We start from the raw sequence: 19,719 nt of genomic DNA on the forward strand, positions 1-19,719 counted from the left end.
TGCAAATGTAATATGAAAGTATTTGGCTTGCCCCTTAATCAAAATGAATGTATCACCTTTATTTGTATAGTAATATTTTCACTCTCCACCATTGCTTACTGCACCATCTGCGTTTTCCCATTACACTATTGATGATTTTTTCTCACCATTATCAGTACTGCATTACTGTGAATAGTTTCTTTCATATGACTTTATAATATTTGTAAACACAAAATAGTAAAGTAGAAATATTTCCTTATACAATCAATCAATCAACAGTGACCCTCCTGGTCGCTCCACCTGCCGCACGGTCCCCGTGTGCCAGGTCCTCCCGCTACCTGCCGCCTGCCTGCCAGGTCGTCCCGCTGCCTGCCTGCCTGGTCCCCCTGCTGCCTGCCTCCAGCCCCTGCCTCGCACGTTTCCGCGTGCCAGGTCCCCCTGCTGCCGGCTGCCTGACCCCCGACCCTGCCATAGCACGGTCCCCGGGGGCCAGGTCACCCTGCTGCCGGTCTAACCCCTGCCCCTGCCTCCTGGCCGCCGCCTGCTAGGGTCAGCCTCAGGCCTCCCCCCTCGCCGATAAGCCGCTTTTCCCGCCTCTTTTTCCCGCCACCCCTCCTCCTCCCGCCATTCTCTTCCCTCCCTCCCCGCCGCTGCCCCCCTGCGGCACGCCCCTCTCCTTTGCCCGACCCTCATTCGCCTCCCCGCTCCCGCCTCCCAGCTGCCCCTCCCTCGCTCCACCCCCCCCACTACGCCATTTATGGCGGAGTCCACGTGCACGCGCGCCAAAGGTAGGCCCGTCTGCGCCCATCCGTGCCTGGACCGCGCCCAGTGCCAGGACCCCTGGCCCCCACCGATGGAAGCCGACCCGACTGACCTACGACGCCACCGAACTCAACGCACTCAACACCGGCCGAACCTCGGGCTGCTACCGAGCCACACCGAGACGCACCCACGGACCCTTCAGCTGCCACTCCTGCAAGTTCACCTGCAACCGGATCCACGCCACACCAGCACCCACCAAACCGAACTCCAGCTGCACCCACCTGAAGTGCATCCTGCTCAACACCCGCTCCGTCCACAGACACGCCGTCGAGCTCTGGAACCTGCTCGACACCACAGCCCCAGACGTCGCCTTCCTCACGGAAACCTGGATGAACGCCTCCTCAGCGCCCGACATCGCCATCGCCATCCCGGACGGCTACAAGATCATCCGGAGGGGCCGCATCAACCAGACAGGAGTAGGCATCGCCATCATCCACAGGAACACCATCCGCATGACGACCAACACCGACGACACCCTCGCACCCGCTGAACACCTGCACTTCCAGATCCACGTCAACCCCAAGACCACCCTCAGAGGCACCCTCATCTACAGACCTCTGGGACCACGCACACAATTCAGCGAAGACATCGCCGACTTCATCAGCCCACACGCCCTCCCCTCCGCCGACTACATCCTCCTCGGGGACCTAAACTTCCACCTGGAGAACAACAACGACCGCAACACCACCACCCTGCTGGACAACCTCGCCAACCTCGGACTCAAGCAACTGGTGACCACCCCCACCCACTACGCCGGACACACACTCGACCGGGTCTTCTCTTCCAGCAAGGACATCGCCTTCAGCCACGCCACGGGACTCCACTGGACGGACCACAGCTGCGTCCACTTCAGCTTCAGAAGGACCACGTTCCACCATCACCAGCAACAGGTCCCCCGCAGAAGCTGGAACAAGATCACTGCAGACCAGCTCGCTACTTCCCTGAGCAAGAACCCTCCCACCAGCACAACGAACCCCAGCCAAGCGGCCACCAACCTCACGAAATGGATCAGCGACTGCGCAGACGACCTCGCCCCTCTGAAGACCCCGCCGAGCAGACCCGGCAGCAAGAAAGCCCCATGGTTTAACGACGAACTCAAGAGCTCCAAGAAGAACTGCAGAGCACTCGAGAAAACCTGGCGCAGAGACCCAACACCGGACAACATGACTGCCCTCAAGCTCGCCACCCGAAAACACCACCAACTGATCCACGCCACCAAGAAAACCGCATTCAAGGAACGACTGGACAACAACGCACACAACAGCAAGGAACTCTTCAACATCGTGAAAGAGCTCTCCAACCCCAACGCCGGAAACAACGACATCACCCCTTCGCAAGACCTCTGCAACTCCCTCGCCTCCTACTTCCACAACAAGATCGCGGACATACACAACAGCTTCAGCACTCAACCGAAGCACGCCACAACCGAACCACCGCTCCCCACCACCACCCTCCGCGCCTGGACCCCGATCAGCACCGAAGACACCATCCGCACGATGAACTCCATCCACTCCGGATCTCCGACCGACCCCTGCCCTCACCACGTCTTCAACAAGGCCGACGCTGTCATCGCACCCCACCTGCGGGACATCATCAACACCTCCTTCGACACCGCCACTTTCCCGGAGAGCTGGAAGCACGCCGAACTCAGCGCTCTACTTAAGAAACCATCAGCCGACCCCACCGACCTCAAGAACTACCGCCCCATCTCACTGCTCCCGTTTCCGGCAAAAGTCATCGAGAAGACCGTCAACAAGCAACTGGCCGCCTTCCTCGAGACGAACGGCTCCCTCGACCTCTCGCAGTCTGGCTTCCGGGCCAACCACAGCACCGAGACCGCCCTGATCGCAGCCACCGATGACATCCGAGGCCTGCTCGACAACGGAGAAACAGCGGCCCTCATCCTCCTGGACCTCTCCGCGGCCTTCGACACTGTCTGCCCCGGTACCCTAGTGCAGCACCTCAGCAACGTCGGAATCCAGGAGAAGGCACTGGAGTGGATCATCTCCTTCCTCGCCGGAAGGACACAGAGAGTCCGCCTCCCCCCGTTCAGATCGGAGGCCACCGAAGTCATCTGCGCCATTCCTCAAGGCTCCTCGCTCAGCCCAACACTCTTCAACGTCTACATGAGCCCCCTCGCAGCCATCGCACGCCAGCACAACCTCAACATCATCTCCTACGCCGACGACACCCAGCTGATCCTCTCCCTCACCAACGACCCCGCCACCGCCAGAGCCAACCTGCACGAAGGGATGACAGACGTAGCCAAATCGATGTCGAACAGCCGCCTGAAACTGAACTCGGACAAGACGGAAGTCCTCATCCTGGGATCATCACCCTCCGCCTGGGACGACTCCTGGTGGCCCCCCGCCCTGGGCAGCGCACCCAAACCCACAGACCACGCTCGCAACCTGGGCTTCATCCTGGACTCATCCCTCTCCATGACCAGACAAGTCAACGCCGTCTCCTCGTCGTGCTTCAACATCCTGCGCATGCTACGTAAGATCTTCCGATGGATCCCCACCGAGACCAGGAAGACGGTCACCCAGGCCCTCGTCACCAGCCGTCTAGACTACGGCAACTCCCTCTACGCCGGAACCACCGCCAAACTCCAGAAGAGACTCCAGCGGATCCAGAACACCTCAGCACGACTCATCCTGGACATCCCCCGCCGCAGCCACATCTCCGGACACCTGAGAGACCTACACTGGCTCCCGGTCAACAAGAGAATCACCTTCCGGCTCCTCACCCACGCACACAAAGCCCTACACAACCAAGGCCCAGGATACCTCAACAGCCGCCTCAACTTCTACGCTCCCAAGCGCTAGCTTCGATCGACCAGCCACGCCCTCGCCGCCGTCCCCCGCATCCGAAGAGCCACCACAGGAGGAAGGTCCTTCTCCTACCTGGCCGCCAAGACTTGGAACTCCCTTCCGACCCACCTCCGCCTGACCCAGGACCACCTCGCCTTCAGGAAGCAGCTCAAGACCTGGCTGTTCGAGCAGTAGCGGACCCCCCTCCCCCCAGCGCCTTGAGACCCTCCGGGTGAGTAGTGCGCTATATATAAATGCTTGATTGATTGATTGATACAGAGAGCGTTAAAGCATTTATTGCTTATGCCACTGCAGCTTTTAGTCAGTGATTCTAAATTCTTTTTTCAAATGTTTATGAATGTTCTCCGTGTGGCACACAGCCCTTCTGTCACATCAAGTTCCATCTGAAATATTGAGTTTCTCTGCCATTCTAAACTTGAGGGCATATGCACAAGGAGTTAACGCACACAGAACATCACTTATTTTGATGTTCTGGTGGCGTTAATTCCTTCGCCTTATTTACAAGGTGCCGTAAAGCCACTTTTTGTGGCTTAACAGTGCCTTGTAAATAATGCTCCCATTCACGCAGCATATAACGTTAAAGGGTCTTGCAATGGGCTTTGCAGTGGGTGTTCTGCCCCGACATCCTTTGCTTTTTGTTGCTGCCCCATATTTACAAGTTATGGGGCAGAAGCGATACAAGCAGAAATGTTTTATCTCTCCTCGTATATTAATCTTTCAACTTGTGCTGCTTTCTGCAACTCACATGAATAGATCAAATTGCCTGTTAAGATTGCTTACGTGCAGGAAGGTGTCCCTTCCTGCACATACACTATTACCCCTGCACCACAGGCATCCTAGCAAAATGGCGCTAGGGTGCCTGCACTGGTGCTAGGCAGCTTTTTTGCACCAGCGCTAGGGGAAATGCAGGGGTGCACTGTATTTTTGTAAATACAGTGCATCCCTGTATTTTAAAACTGTTAGAGCTGTCATGTCTTTTAGGATAGTCCCGTCATGTATACCCCCTTCTTACATACATTGTCCCATCCACACTACAATAATGATTCGAAACAGGTGACCTTTTACTTAGTAGCTTGCTCCTGTCTCTTCGACACCAGGCTCTTATCCTTCTATCATAATCCCTGTACATGTCGTACATAAACATGTCCCAAAGGCATGGCAGAAATAATCTGTCTAAGGGTCACCACTTTTTTTTCATCCTTGGCGAACATCCAGAAGTGCATGATCGCAATTGTTTAAAAAAGCATTGGTGATTGCTTTCAAAACATTTATGATTGTTTTCAAAACATCCATGATTGTTTCAAAAACATATCGATTCTAGACAAAACCCTGAAGTGACCACTTTAGTATAAAAGACCCTCACTCCCCTCTGCAAATTAGAGGAGAATTCCTTCCAAGCTTCCAGGTTCCTGCATGCGGAATCTTCGACAAGCAGTAGTCTGACATCCCTTGTGGGCTGTCATCCTATACACAGAAATTGGGTCCTTCATTCTAAACTATAAGGTGAAGGGGCTAATTAATCTCTAGGGGTTTCTTGGCTACATACACAAATACAGGTTGCACCTACACATCTAGGCTAGGCTAGATACATTTAGGCCAATCGTCAAGGGCATGCATTTTAGGAATAAGCAAGTGCTACTGTTTTTATCTGAACTGTTTCTGTTCATCTTATTAGCACTATGGTAGAAATGTATCTACGATTTACTATATTGGTACTAGCAATCTCCTTTGTATGCTTCTGTCTCCTGATTGTCACAGCACACAAGTTTTACACAAGGCTGTAGCTGGACCAATAAATTGATATTGAAACATCCTACATCACCATCCTGTGTGTTTTCTGAGAGAAAGGAAGCACAAGTGTCTGAGCGAAACATACTGTACTGGTGGTGGTAGTAGCACTGCAGAGCTAGCTGGTCTAATGACTGACATATCCTGTGGGGGTGTTTTCCGAAGAGGTCGGGACACCAAGCCCTCAGTTTAGGTCATACAAAACACGCAGGTCCTGGGGGATTCCTAGGAACTATTGAACTATCAAAATTGATAACGGTGCTATCAATTTTGGAGTAACACCGTGCTCATCCAGTTTATTGTAAATAAATCATTTAGTTCTAATGATGCTAAATCTCTGCCCAGACAGTATCCTGATGTGTTTAAATTCAAAACTGTGAAATAATACTGACTCTGAATGTACCCATTATGCAAAATAATTTATTTATTTTTAGTGTACACGTTTTCAACCTTGTCACATGATTTGCTTTAAAATTCTAGTATCTTTACATAACGGGTAAGCAAATATTATTACACACAAACTAATTATGAGAGTTAGCAATGCTCAATTAAATGTTGAAAAGGAGGACACAATTCAGAACTTTGCCTATTAAACACTTACGGCCTCATTACGATGTCGGTCGGAAAGCATTCCTACCAGCTCCTTGTCAGAATTGGTTCCAACCGACTCGGGCTCGGAGAGTCCGACCGACCAATTATGATGTTTCCGAACACTGTTCGGAACGTCTCCCATTGACTTCAATGGGAGCCTGTGTTTCGACTGACAACACATGCTCCCATTGAAAAATGGGGTGACTGCGGAAAACCTTTCACCCTGTGGCGGACCCCAATGGGGCCTGCCACACTGTGCATGGTTTTAAAGAGGGGTCCCATGGTTACCCCCACAGGCCCCAACCAGAGGCCTCCACGTTAGGGGAAAAGAGACACAATTGATGGCCCGAATGCAGAACAAATCAAAACATTCACCCTAGTCAAGAGATCTGAGTTAAATCCATCATTCTTTTGCTCACCCCAATTTAGATCTGCCCATGCAAATCAGTCTTGACCCTGTGTCTCATGGGAACAGGCCAGCCCGAACTGCCAAGCCAGGTCCTCCCTGGATCGGAAACAAGCATCCTAGGACCGGTTTTGGGGTTTCACCCCTCTGCAGCCAGGATAGCCTGATTCCAGTGGCACAGTGAGCCCAGGACCCACGTCTGGGCATACCTGGTGCACTCAGGGCAAGAAAGCAAAAGACACACAAGTGATGGACGGAATGCAGAACAAATCAAAACACTCACCCCCAGTTAAGAGATCTGGGTTAAATCCATCAGTCTTTTGCTCACCATGCCACCCCAGTTTAAACCTGGCCATATGCAAATCAGTCTTGACCCTGTGCCTCATGGGAACAGTCCAGCCCAAACTGCCAAGCCAGGTCCTCCCTGGACCTGTAACAAGCATCCTAGGACTGGTTTGGTAAAGGGGAGACTTCTACGGGTCCCCAAAGTCAGTTTCCAACAGTCTTTTTGTGTTGGACCGAACAATTTGGAAAGGCTGTCAGAATCCGACATCGTAATACGTCAGCAATGCGGTCCATAGATCTGTATGGTTCGGCTTGGAGTCTCTGAATGCTGGTGGGAACTGAGTCGGAAAGACTGAAAGGTTACCTTTTCAACGTAATCGGTCAGTTGGAATTGTTTCCAAGTTGGTTGGAAGCATGGGTTCTGACATGGGTCAGAAAATGCGAATGCTGTTTGGAGCCTTTCCGACTAGTATCGTAATGAGGACCTTAGTTATAAATGCCTATGGCTGCTACTGTACCTCAAACATATTAATGCATATTTCAGTTTTCTGATGTCATGTTTATATCCTTCTTTATGGCAAAAGAATTACAGCTCTCAAAGACACATTTCTTTTTTCACATTGTTTTGTAACTAATCATTTCCTCTTTTATCACCTACAGACTGTGTCTCTGAAGTTTGCGAGTGGTCTTCCTGGTATGATGCCAGCTCCCCTCAATTAGGTCCTACAAATGGAGACTTTGAATCATTTGAAAATTTAAGAGCTAAAGGATTTGCTGTTTGTGATGCTCCCAAACAAGTTAGGTGTAGAGCTAAAAGCTTCCCCACAGTACCAATAAGTAATCTTGGTCAATCGCTGGTGTGCAGTGAAACATTAGGTCTTATGTGCTACAACAAAGATCAAACATCAGGATTATGTTACAATTATGAAATTAGCATTTTATGCTGTACAAAGGTATATGGATGTACAAGCAGACCCACCATTCCTTCGACCTTAACACAAACGGTCAAGCCAACGACATTGCCTTCAACCACCAAATGTCTCCGGGAAGTCTGCAAGTGGTCTCCCTGGTATGACACTTCTAAACCTCAGCAAGATGCAGCAAGTGGAGACTTTGAAACATTTGACAACATTAGAAGACAAGGATATACTATTTGTTTCACTCCAAGGGACATTAAATGCAGAGCAGAACGCTTTCCATTCACTCCCATAAACCAGCTCAATCAAATTGTGCAGTGCAACAGATTATTCGGATTGACTTGCTACAACAATCAACAGTCCTTTGAACCATTGTGCTTCAATTATCAAATCCAAGTCCTGTGCTGTGATTTTGTGCCCTGCACAGCTGAATCTAGTTCTACAGAGATGCCAAGAACAACGACTTGTATGTGTTCTGTCAATGGCCGAAACTTCTCTCCGGGTAAGTGCATAGCAGTAGTTGGGGTTATGTTGATTTGCTTATGCTTTCTTATCTTTAATATTAGCTGTGTGTTGGAGGATTTCATTCAAACTTACAACTCTCAGGCTTTTTCATGAAAGCATGTGAGCATAGAGGAGACACAGGGCGATACAGTCTAAGTCATTTGACATTTGTTTGGCTTTTCTCTGGTCTGGCTGCGGAAGAAAAATGCTTACCAAGCAAGTATCACATTTGTAGTTGTGGGCTTTGTGTATTATTGACTAAAGCTGACCAGCCCACAGAGAGTAAAGTTGATGAGACATTATGGATAGCTTTAAACTATTGCATTGTATCAACATTAAAAGACATAACCAGAGGTTGCATTCAATCCATCTCACAAATCCTGGATGACACAACCTGGCAGCGATATTGAGATTAATGTGGAAAACATTGAAAATGAACTTGTTATAATTCCTTGCGATCAAGGCACCATTTAAGGAATAAGCAACCCTTATTCTGGCAGCTGTCTTGGCAACACCTGACTGGAATGCAGGTAGGTACCACCGCAGGTAGCAACAGCAGGTGGAGTCATATGGCGTGAAGATACTTGATATATAGCCAGACTGCTAGGAAGGAGGATGCTAAATGCCTCTTTGACTACTACCCCTAAGATCCTAGCATTTTCTCTTATTTAAAAAAAAAATTGTATTTATATTTTCTACAACCAGAAGGCAGACATCATGAGACATAGAGTAAAATATCCAATAGCAGAACATTTACATGTCAATTTCACACATTAAAGTATGCAGTATATTATTAAAAATAGCAATACTCGGAGACTGCTATCAATAATAAAGGTAGTGACAGGGGGAGTGAGAGGCCCTATGTGATTGTGTCTTGACTGATGGTATATAAGGATGACGTAGCAGAGGAAGAAGGAAGTGTCGAGCTCTGGGAGTCTGTCCCCAGAGCGAGGAAATAAGTATGGCAGGGTTGACAATATCTTTCGGTCAGGCTGTAGGAGGTTAAAAGTAGCAAAACTTCCCTTGTCACGTCACAGTGAGTCACATTCTATAGCCAGGCCTTAACAGTAGGACGTATTCCACTGCTCCAATGAAGTGCAATCTCTCTCTTTGCTAGTAACAGAGCAATTACTGTGAATGTGCGGATACTCTTTGGGATGGTCGCTACATTACCCAGGAGCACCACCAGGGGAGAGGGTTCACAAGTAATTGAAATCATGTGGGAGAGGATACTAAATATGTCAATCCTATTTGCAGCAATAGGTGGACAGTTCAAAGCCAAGTGTGGGAAGTCTGGCTCCGGAACTCTGCATTTCGGATACAGGGAAGACCATGAGGGGTCAAGTCTAACTAGACCAGTAGTGGTAGTATAGGATGTGTGCAAAAACTGAAAATGAAGTAGCTTATGATGGTGGTTGGGGGGGAGATAAGTTTAGTCAATGCTGAACAATGAGAACAGTCCTTGTCAGAGATAGGGTGGTCTAGATATTTTTGCTACTGCTGTCTGACCTTGCTGAACCATATAAGTTCCCTCAGAGTCCATTATTAATAACAACAGGAGAGGAAAGTCATCTGGAACAAGAGGATAAGATGGGATGTGGGAGCCTAGTGTTCTGTGTAGCCAGAAAAATCCGAACTTATCTATATAATTGGCATCAGCAAATCTAGTGTCCACCAAATGGGACAGTCCATCGCTGTCCAGAATTAAGTCACCCATTGTGTGGAGTTCGTGTCTTATCAGTGTGTGTTAGACAAGTTTTTCGAGTGTCAAAGCCAGCCATGTTTTTTTTGAGAGAAGAAGTTCAAGATAATATTAAAAATCACAGCCCAGGACTTTACTCATTTTTTGCCATACCCAACATGTTGTAGCCAAGGTTTGGATATCCGAAGGGTCTAGCTTTAGACACTGAGGTTTCAGAGCTGGCAGCGGCATTGGGTCTGCTAGGTCTTGTTTGGGTTTTGTAGAAGGTAAATGGACATCTGAATGATACCAAAGGCATGGAAACTGGACCTATGCCACAAGGAAGTATGCTTGAAAATCTGGGACTGTAAACCCACCTCGGTCCTATGGCAGGATAAGCATTTCCAGGTGATCCAGGGCCTACAACCTGCACAGACCAGTTTCAGAAGGAGACTAAGGTGTCAAAGAAGGAGTTAGGAAATTGAATGGGCATTTAAAAACATACAAAAAGGGTTAAAGTGAAGGTCATGGTGCATGTAATGTTCTTGGAGGTGGTGTACCAGAGGGTCAATGCAATAGTGAACAGCAGGGAAGAAAAAATACACTCTGCCTGGTACTTCTGGATATGTCAAAGGGCTAAAAAAGAAAGCGATTTACTCGTATGGTGCTATGAGTACAAATACAGGAGAGATACAAGGCCAATGAACACAAAAGGGAATCCCAAGTCTCCACGACCTGGCATGGAGGAAAGACCAATCTATAGAATGAAAGACCAATCTCTGGGGTCGAGAAAGCTGACCCCAGAGGATATTTCTAGGGAGAACCCTATTCAGAATAGAGAATATGGTGCACAGGTTGAGTGAGGTACACCTATTGAACAAATTGGGTTCTGATGAGAAAGATCATCAGTTCAAACAACGAGACTCAGCGATAATCTGCTGATCATTGCTTTGGCTTGGATCTTATTGTCAAAAGTAAGGAAAGTGGCATATACCAGGTGCAAAAGGTAGGGTCTTTGCCAGGTTTAAGCAGGAAAGAGACCATCACTTTTCGCATAGTGTGTGAAAGGATCTCATTTTCTACTGGTTTGGCGTAGACATCCAGTAAGTGAGTGACAACAATACCCATGTAAGCCTTATAAAAGGGACTGGTGAGTCCATCAAAGCCAGGGGCCTTGGCAGATTTATTGTGATAAAAATTAGCTAATTGAATTATTGAATGTTCAACTGTAAGTTACTGGTTGGAACTTACAAGCATTGCTGTATGTATCAATTGATGAACTAAGTGCACTGAAAGTAATCCATTGTAGGCAGAGTTACCTGTTAGTAATTGGCACCATCAAGACAGTGGATCGCCTGGGCAATTTCTTCAGCAGTGAAGTGTTGACTCAGAAATTGGTATTGCCTCATAGTGAGCCTGACCATGGCTATTTCCTCAAAGTTGGCCATATGCGACGGTTTAACAGGGTCCAAGCATGAAGTGGAGAAAGTCTTATAAAATGGCACTAATTCTCATATGATGTATTCATTGGCAGTAGCCTGGGCGCTATCGTCCAGATGGAGTTCAGTAATGCACTCAGGACCCCAACTGGGGTGTAGGAGGCGAGCTAGTGTATGACAAGGGTGTTTGCCCTCACCATATTCATGAGCCATGGAGTATTTAACAAGATAAGCAGTCTCCCTAACAGCAAGGTCCTGGAAATCTGCAAGGAGAACCGACTGTTTGTGTAGGGACGATAAATTAAAACAGGAAGAGTTATCCTCAATGATTTCAACAAGTTCGGCCTCTATCAGAGCCAGACTATTGCAGATTTCCCATAGCATGTCTGCTGCGTGTTTCGAAATGCAGTTCCCACGTATATATGCCTTAAAAGCATCTCATAAGATGGCATAACTTCTAACAGAGCCCGAGTTAATCTGGAAATAATCAAGGATGGAGTTATGAAGTTCCATATGAAATCCCCCATTACAACATTGCAGTAGTATGGAACGACCAACGTCGCTCCCAGCCTCCACCATAGGGGAGGGTGAGAAAAAGTTTCAATGGGGCATGATCAGACAGTGTATGTGGTAATATATCAATGTCCTTGAGCATTCTCAGATATATACCAGTAGTGTAGTTGTATCCAGAAGACATGAGGGGCAAAATAGAAGGTGAATCTCAGTGTATTGAAGTAATGGAGATCCCAGGAATCTTTGAGGGTATGTGTATCAATAATATCTGGGAGAGTATGCAACAGACCCATTTTAAGGCCAGAACATGCACTAGTGGTGTCTGATAGGAAGTCAACAATTAGATGCAGATCCCCACCCAACACTTTGATGTCTGTGTCGAATCGACCAAGGTGTGCCGAAAACAACAGAAAGAATGGGCGATCGTCCAGATTAGGGTCATACGCATTCAATAGAGGACTCTCCTCACCAGCAATATCCCAGCCACAAAGACATAACACCAATGTTTTTCTGAGATAGTGGCATGATTTCTAAAGTGGAGCTTTCTATGGAGGAGCAATGTAAATATAAATATAAATCCGTATTTGTAAAGCGCGAACTACTGACCCCTATGGGTCTCAAGGCGCCGGTGGCCATCGTGGGAATTAAGGGGCATATTAGCAAGAGCGTTATCTTTTTGCCGATAAAGCGGCGATTTTTTTATCGCCCAATTACCAAACTGTTGCTATCAGCAGTTCCAGGCAATAGCGACCGGTTTGGGGCCCGCTTTGCATGTCAGCGATATTTATTGCTAATAACATGCAAAGTGGGCGTACCCAAACTGGTATTGACTGAAAGCAGTCGTAACACAGCTATTGCCTATTAGCAATACCTGCGACGCGATAAAAAAACGCGTGTTAACCGCCATTAGCGCCAGGATTTTACACCTGGTAAAAACCTGACTTAGCCATATAAGTCAATGGGAGGTGGATTCTACGGCTAGGTCCCCACCTGCCTATTAGCAAGATTTTCCTTAGCTATAGGATTTTTATAGCTGGAAATCTCACGTTTAGATGGGATTCACCGCTATCGCTGGATTTTTTATCGCTGTGGAGATAAACGTTGGTAATACTGCGTTATCTTCGTGATAAAATCCAGCGATAGGAGGCAATAAAAAAATTGCGCTAGGCGCAGTTTGCTATAATCAGTTGTTGCTAATATGCCCCTAATTGAGCTATTGCCCCCAGTCATATGGTGCTGAGTTGAGCTGCTGCCGGAGCCAGGGATCGAACCGTGAACCCTGTGCTGCAAAAGTCAGCTGCCCTGGCCGCTGCACCACACCTCTGCATACACTGTGGGAATATGTGCTATGACTGGCAAAGTATCTATGGGGCCCCAAGGATGCTGCAAAAGCAAACCTTAACACCGTGTTGATTGAGATATGACATCACGTGATTGAGAAATACAGGTAATAGTAAACAGTACCCACAAAACTAGCAATGACCCCCACCACACAAAACGGGCATTAAAGACCCAGTGAGTCCCAGCAAAGCCTAAACAGCAATCGTAAACTTCAACATGTGAGGCATAGAGTACTTCTTGGGGGGGGGCAATAAATGCTGTGGCACTCGATGCCCATAATGGAAAGTAATATCCTGTGCTTGAACACAAGAATTTAGGTTTAGATGAGGACAATCATTTGAGAGCATGGAACTGGTGAGCTACAACATTAGACACACTTCAGAACAAATGATAAACAGTAGGGAATACAAAGAGGCCATTGAGCAGTTCAGCTAGGAGGGAAGAAGGTTGGCACTAGTTGAAACGTGGAAGTCCAGATAGGAGTATTCTGGGGTGTTGCAGGATGGAGAGGCCTATTACTGCCTAGTTGTTTGCAAAAAGAGGGCAAATCTGCCAGGATATCAAAGAACCGGGCCTCATCATCCACGATCACCTAAGGCCTAGCTGAATTCAACATACCATACATTAGTCCACACTTGCGAATTTGGGCTTTTGTGTCAGTGAACTTCTGCTTTTCCTCCTGTACAGCAAATGTAAACTAATGGCTAGGTGAAGAACGGTGAAGAATAGTATCAGAGTATCTGTAATTCAGAAGGGGAGCCCACAATGGGAGGAGGAGAAGTATCAGCGTGGGTGGGGGCCGAGCAATCTGTGGACTTTTCAACAACAAGTGCAGTCGTAAAATGCCAGGATCCAAATAGTTTGGTGACCTGGGTTTCTAAAAAATGGTCAGGGCACCCCATATTTGTGGATTTCGCAAGGCCAGCTATGCAAATGTTCTTCCAACTCAAGAGCCATTCAAGGTCCTTATTTTTAATAGCTACTGTTTCCAGGACACACTCTGACTTCTCCAAATGCCAGGTTAGGAAGATTGCGCTGTCTACTAGGCATGAGACATGCTCCTCTGCCGCATCGAGACAAGTGCTATGGTGCTCCAGGCATCCCCCCATTTGGCCCACTCTCGCAGTCAGGGTGTAGAAACGGTCGCCGATGAGGCAGAAGACAGCCCAAAGCTGCAGTATAGTATTACAAGCGGTTGTAAGACCAGACTGCTGTGTTTTTGTATATAATGTCATAAATAAACTAAGAGAATATGGGTCACTGGCAATAAACAGAACAAGCATTTACAATGCAATGGTCTCGTCCTTGTTAAAGTTAGAGCTATTGATATTGCAAATGTTATTTTTTTCATTTTTTTTAACCCATAAATATATGTTATTGTCATTTACAATTGCAATTGTTAATCATTAGAGAGTAGTAGAGTATTAGTAGTGATTAGTTGTTAGTAGAGAGTGCCTAGTTTATTAATGGAGAGTATACTTTTATAGAGTAATGTAGGAGTGTGTTTTAGGCAATAGTACTTAGTGATTAGTGGAGAGTAGTATAGAGTGAGTAGTAGATAGTGTGTAGAAAGCGTGTATGAGTTAGTGAGTAGTAGAGATAGAGTAGTAGTGAGTAATGAAAATTAGTAGATAGAAATAGATGTAGTGTAGTGAGTCATAGATAGTATATGGATTAGTATATTTATTTAGTATAGTGAGTAGCAAATGACTTAAACTAGAGTGTAATTATATAGCAGTAGTTAGTTTGTATTTTTTAAGTATTAGAGTGTAGTAGATAGTAGTATTGTAGTAGAGAGTGAGTATAAAATTGTGGATAGTGTAATTTAGTGAGTTTTGAGGAGTGTGACTTGTATGTAGTAGAGAGTAGCATTCATCCTACAGAGTAGCGGGAGCTATTGCATTTGGATCTACACACAGAGCCACACACACACAGCCACACACACACAGCCCACAAACACAGAGCCACACATACACACAGATATCCACAAACATACACACAGCCACACACACACAGCCACACACACACAGCCACACAGACACACAAGCACATACAGACACACACACAGCCACACACAGCCACACACACATACAGACACAGAGCCACACACACACACACACACACACAGAGCCACAAACAGAGCCACACACACACAGCCACACCCACACACACACACAGCCACACAGCCACACACACACACACACACACACAGCCACACACACATACACACAGAGCCACACACACATACACACACACACAGAGCCACACACACACACACACACACACACACAAACAGGGCCACACACACACAGAGCCACACACAGCCACACACACACACAGAGCCACACACACAGAGCCACACACAGAGCCACACACACACACAGAGCCACACACACACAGAGCCACCCACACACAGAGCCACACACACACAGAGCCACACCCAGCCTTTTGAAATCAATTTTTGTTAAGGTGCAATGTTAAAATAACATCACAAAGGGCTATTCCTCGTGCATTGCTTTTTGATTTGCAAAACATTGCCCTCCCACTGGCATGGCATTCCCTCACTGATCAAGCATTCCCCCTCTTGCCCTCTCCACTGTCAGGGCTCTTTCCACACTGTCGGAGCATTCCACAGATGACACTGCTCCCTCCACCGCCAAGGTAATCTCCCCCCTGCAGGGCACTGCTGACACTGAGGGGCATTCTCCCACTTATAGCACACTTCCCTCCCACTGGCATGGCATTCTCTCACTTGCAGGGCACTACTGACACTGAGGGCATTCTCCAACTTGTAGCACACTGCCCTCCCCACTGGCATGGCTTTCTCCGCCCTGCTGACACTGAGGGGCATTCTCCTACTTGTAGCTGTCTGCCCTCCCCACTGACAGGTAAGTCTCCCCCCTGCAGGACACTGATGGCCATTATTACACTTGTAGCACACTCCCTCCCCACTGGCATGCCATTCCCTCACTGACCTGGCATTCTCCCACTGCCCTCTCCACTGACGGGGCACTTTCAAGAGTGTCGCAGCATTCCACTGATGACGCAGCCCTCCCTCCCCAATGACAGCTCATTCTCCCTCTTGCAGGGCATTGCTGACACTGACGGAGGCGCGCAACACCCATTGGACTGAAAGAGCTTCAGCCCCCCCCCCTGTCGTGTGTGGCAGCCCGGGATGAGACAGCATCCCGGGCCCTCACACCGCCGCACCCGAGCACTTCACAGGTCTTCAAGACCATTTACATGTTAATGAGGCCTTGCTGTTGTTTCATCCCTTCTAAGAGCCCCTGCAGCTCCACTCTGCCTATTGATTAAAGGTTCAGCCCCCCCCCTCGAAATTTTTCCTCAGCCCCCTTGCAAGACAGCACTCCTGGGGACCCTCCCTAGCAGCCAGCGCTCTCTCAGTGACAGCAGCAGCAGCGTCCACATCCGTATGCGCAGATCTCGGCAGCATGCGCTCAACACACTGATCTATCTTACTACTTTTACACGGAATATGCCTTCTTCCAGAGGTGTACAGTATGTTGTAGACGAGGCCTGGCCAGTTACTCGCCATGCAAATCACTCTTATTTATGCAGGCTGTGTGCCTCGCGCTTCTTGCACCACAGAAAAACAAATGTCATGTTTATGCAAAACTTCCGGCATATAGGATCAGCCATTGGAACCTCTTGAGGCCTGGACCCCAAGTATGCAGAGAGCGAGGGTTTGATTCTGGAAGAGCCGCTCACTGGTATGCCCAGTCCACACACAGCACCCGGCAGGAGATGCGGCACTCTGGCCAGACTCAGCCACTACCAGAGGGACACCACGGGACACTCATTGTGTCGTGGCACCAGGGCTGGTGTAGCCTGATCTTCTAGTGCCTGAGCGTGCAAGAGTGGACATGCAGAGGTGCGGCGCGAAGCTTCACTCAAAGGCCCTCTTTTCACCATTGGAAGCAGAGGCCGGGCTGTAAGGTGTGATGTCACTTGAGGCGAAGGTAGAAAGCAACCAGAACAATAACCATCCGGGCCAGTGAAAGACTTTATAAGATACTAGGAAGAGTTTTAGAAAGGAAAACGAAGAGAAGTCTTAGAGCGTCGCAGTGACCAAACATCACTACAGAGTCCTGGGTGTGACCAGTGAGAGCCTACATTAGGCAACGTCACTGAATCCTCGCGCAGCATACATTGAAGCTGGACCGCCACTTAGGAAATAACATTGGGGGAGGTGATGCGCGCATCTCGAGGGAATGACCGTTCTTTCCGGACTCAGGTTAGTCCTCGGAGGGCCCGCATCCCGGACCATTCCGACGGCAAACATTTTGCTGGCCCCCACCAGTGTGCTCTTACTAATCAAACCTGCGACAATGGGGTCCCGTCTCTGCAGGGACATGTGATTTCATGGTGCCAGGAAGCACATTAGAGATGCCCCGCCTCCAGCGCACCAATGGCTCCTCTGCAGAGTGCCGGCCAATGGCCTCCGTTCACCCTGGACCTACCCTGCTGGGTCTACCTGGAAAACACTTGGGAAAGGGCTGTAGTCTGGGGCGGGGGGGGGGAGAAACAAAACTTGTCGCCATTCTTTGTAGCTCCAGAGGTTATCTGTCCCTGTTCCCCGTGGGTGCACCCGAGGGAGTGCTGTTTTCCTTGCAGGTGGGATTAAAGCCCTCTGTATGAGGGCAGACGCGTGCCCCTCCTTTGCCCTCTCCTGGTCTGTCACCTGCTTCCCTTGAGTCCCTGTCTGTAGAACTGGGAGGGGCCTTAGACTCTCTTGTGACGGCCATACCAATTCCATGGGTCTAAACCAAATCTAAGGGGTTCACTCCGGATTAGGAATGCTGTCCGAGAAAAGTGTTTTTAACACCTATTAAAACACTATGATGCAAATAAAAATTTAAAAACTCCAGACACCCATATTTGCATTTGAATGTACCCCCACATATGCACAACAATAAAAGGGTGTGAAGAAGTCCTAAATGGGCCATCCTGTGACACAATTGGTGCTAAAACTTCTGTTGACCTCACCAAACAAAAGACCATTCTAGAACGCCCATTGGTGCTGATTGTTAAAGATGCAGGGCTGGGGAACGGGAACTTGTCATTTGATGCCCCTTCAGACCAGTTACGGGTTAATATATGTTGTTACACATCCGGCCACACTAGTATAAAGGGCAATGTAATCACGCCGAGTGCGATGCATAGAGGCGGTGCACAGCTCTCGCCCTGGGGGTGGCCAAGAGCTGTCTGTGATAGGCTCGTGCCCTAGAGCTGTGTGGACTGCAGCTGGCATGCTTCTGCCAGCAAGAGCAGAGTCAAATATTATAGGTTGCAATAATTAAGGGAGGAACCAGCTAAGCCCCGTCCTTTTCGGACTGGGGGCGTGTTTTTTGTTGAGTGACTGAAGACGTCACGGAGAGAAAGGACAGCAAAAAACACGCCCCTCAATCCGAAACGGACGGGGCTTAAAGTGACAGACAAAGCTCTTCTCCAATGACTGGCCGCCGTTTTGGAAGCCAGCCAATGGAGAAGAGCTAGCTCGTTTACCTCCGTACTAGAAAACATAAAATCTCACCAGTGAGACTGCGCAAGTGCAGCCTACGCTAGCCTAGACCTAAAAATGAGTGTTGAGGAGAATACCAGAACCTCTTCGATTTGCTCTGGCCTTCTCTTTGAAATGTTTACTGTGTAGCGCAATCATTGTTCAGGGCAACTGCCAGTTTGTGTGGTCATTGGCACCTTTGTCACTGTAACGGCGATTTAAAAAAGTATGCCCAGCAATGCTGACCCCCAAATCCTTTATGTATGTCAGTTTGATTAGTTGCTATACCCTGTATTCAATTCTAAACTTTAGGTTTGGGGGGTACACAGTGTAACGGTGTGAATTAGAAATAAACACAATTTTCATTAATGTATATTGAACTCTAGTCATTCTTTCTTACTGCAAAAATCCAAAGCCAGCACATGATTGTGATGCATTAAATCACTTCCTCAATGCAGATTGCAACAGGTGTCAAGAGATCACTTGTATATGGACTGAGAGGTAATATTGAGATTTGTTAAAATATTATTCACAAACTGCTTGAGTTTGTCTTTCAGATTTTATGCAATCAGTTATGCACCTACTTCTGTGTCTATTCGGGCATGGTAACCCTTGAAGGTTACATTTTAGCTTTAAATTATTAGAGGCAAAAATGACACAGGCCATTTGCCGTAAAGGCCTGTATCGTGTGGAGGAGTGTATCTTAGGATCATTTCAACATTCATAACAAGGAAAAGTAGAGTATGAATTCATTGATTTTGCACAGATATTATTGAAAAAGCAAAGTAAACTAGCATTGAAGGCTTTCAAATGGCCTCCATTGAGTAAATAGAGGAGATTGTTACCTTATTGCCTTATTGAGTTGAAGCTAAACGTTCTACACGCTCTTAGGGAAACAGCCAAAAGCTAAGTTATAGGATAAATGGATTTTAGCAAAAGCAAATAGAAACAGAGGTGACAGTAAACCCTTCTGAGGAACCGCTTATAGAAAGAATAGCGTCTGCAAGTCAATACCCAGGTCATTGCTTAGAACTCTGATCTAGGTTACACAATTTTGGTAAAAACTAAGACATTTCACCATTGTGGGTGGTGTATAAG

The 19,719-nt window shown here is 47.8% G+C and overlaps 1 protein-coding gene across 1 annotated transcript in view; it reads left to right on the forward strand.

Moving 5' to 3' along the window:
* Positions 1–19,719, forward strand: part of LOC144823881 (mucin-2-like) — a 1,553,567-nt gene that overhangs the window by 1,134,709 nt on the left and 399,139 nt on the right. The window contains exon 30 of the mRNA XM_078682769.1: positions 7,366–8,124. Coding sequence (XP_078538895.1) covers positions 7,366–8,124 — 759 coding nt within the window. The remainder of the gene's footprint in view (positions 1–7,365; positions 8,125–19,719) is intronic.

Source organism: Lissotriton helveticus, chromosome 3_1, assembly GCF_964261635.1.
Source record: "Lissotriton helveticus chromosome 3_1, aLisHel1.1, whole genome shotgun sequence".
NCBI lineage: Eukaryota > Metazoa > Chordata > Amphibia > Caudata > Salamandridae > Lissotriton > Lissotriton helveticus.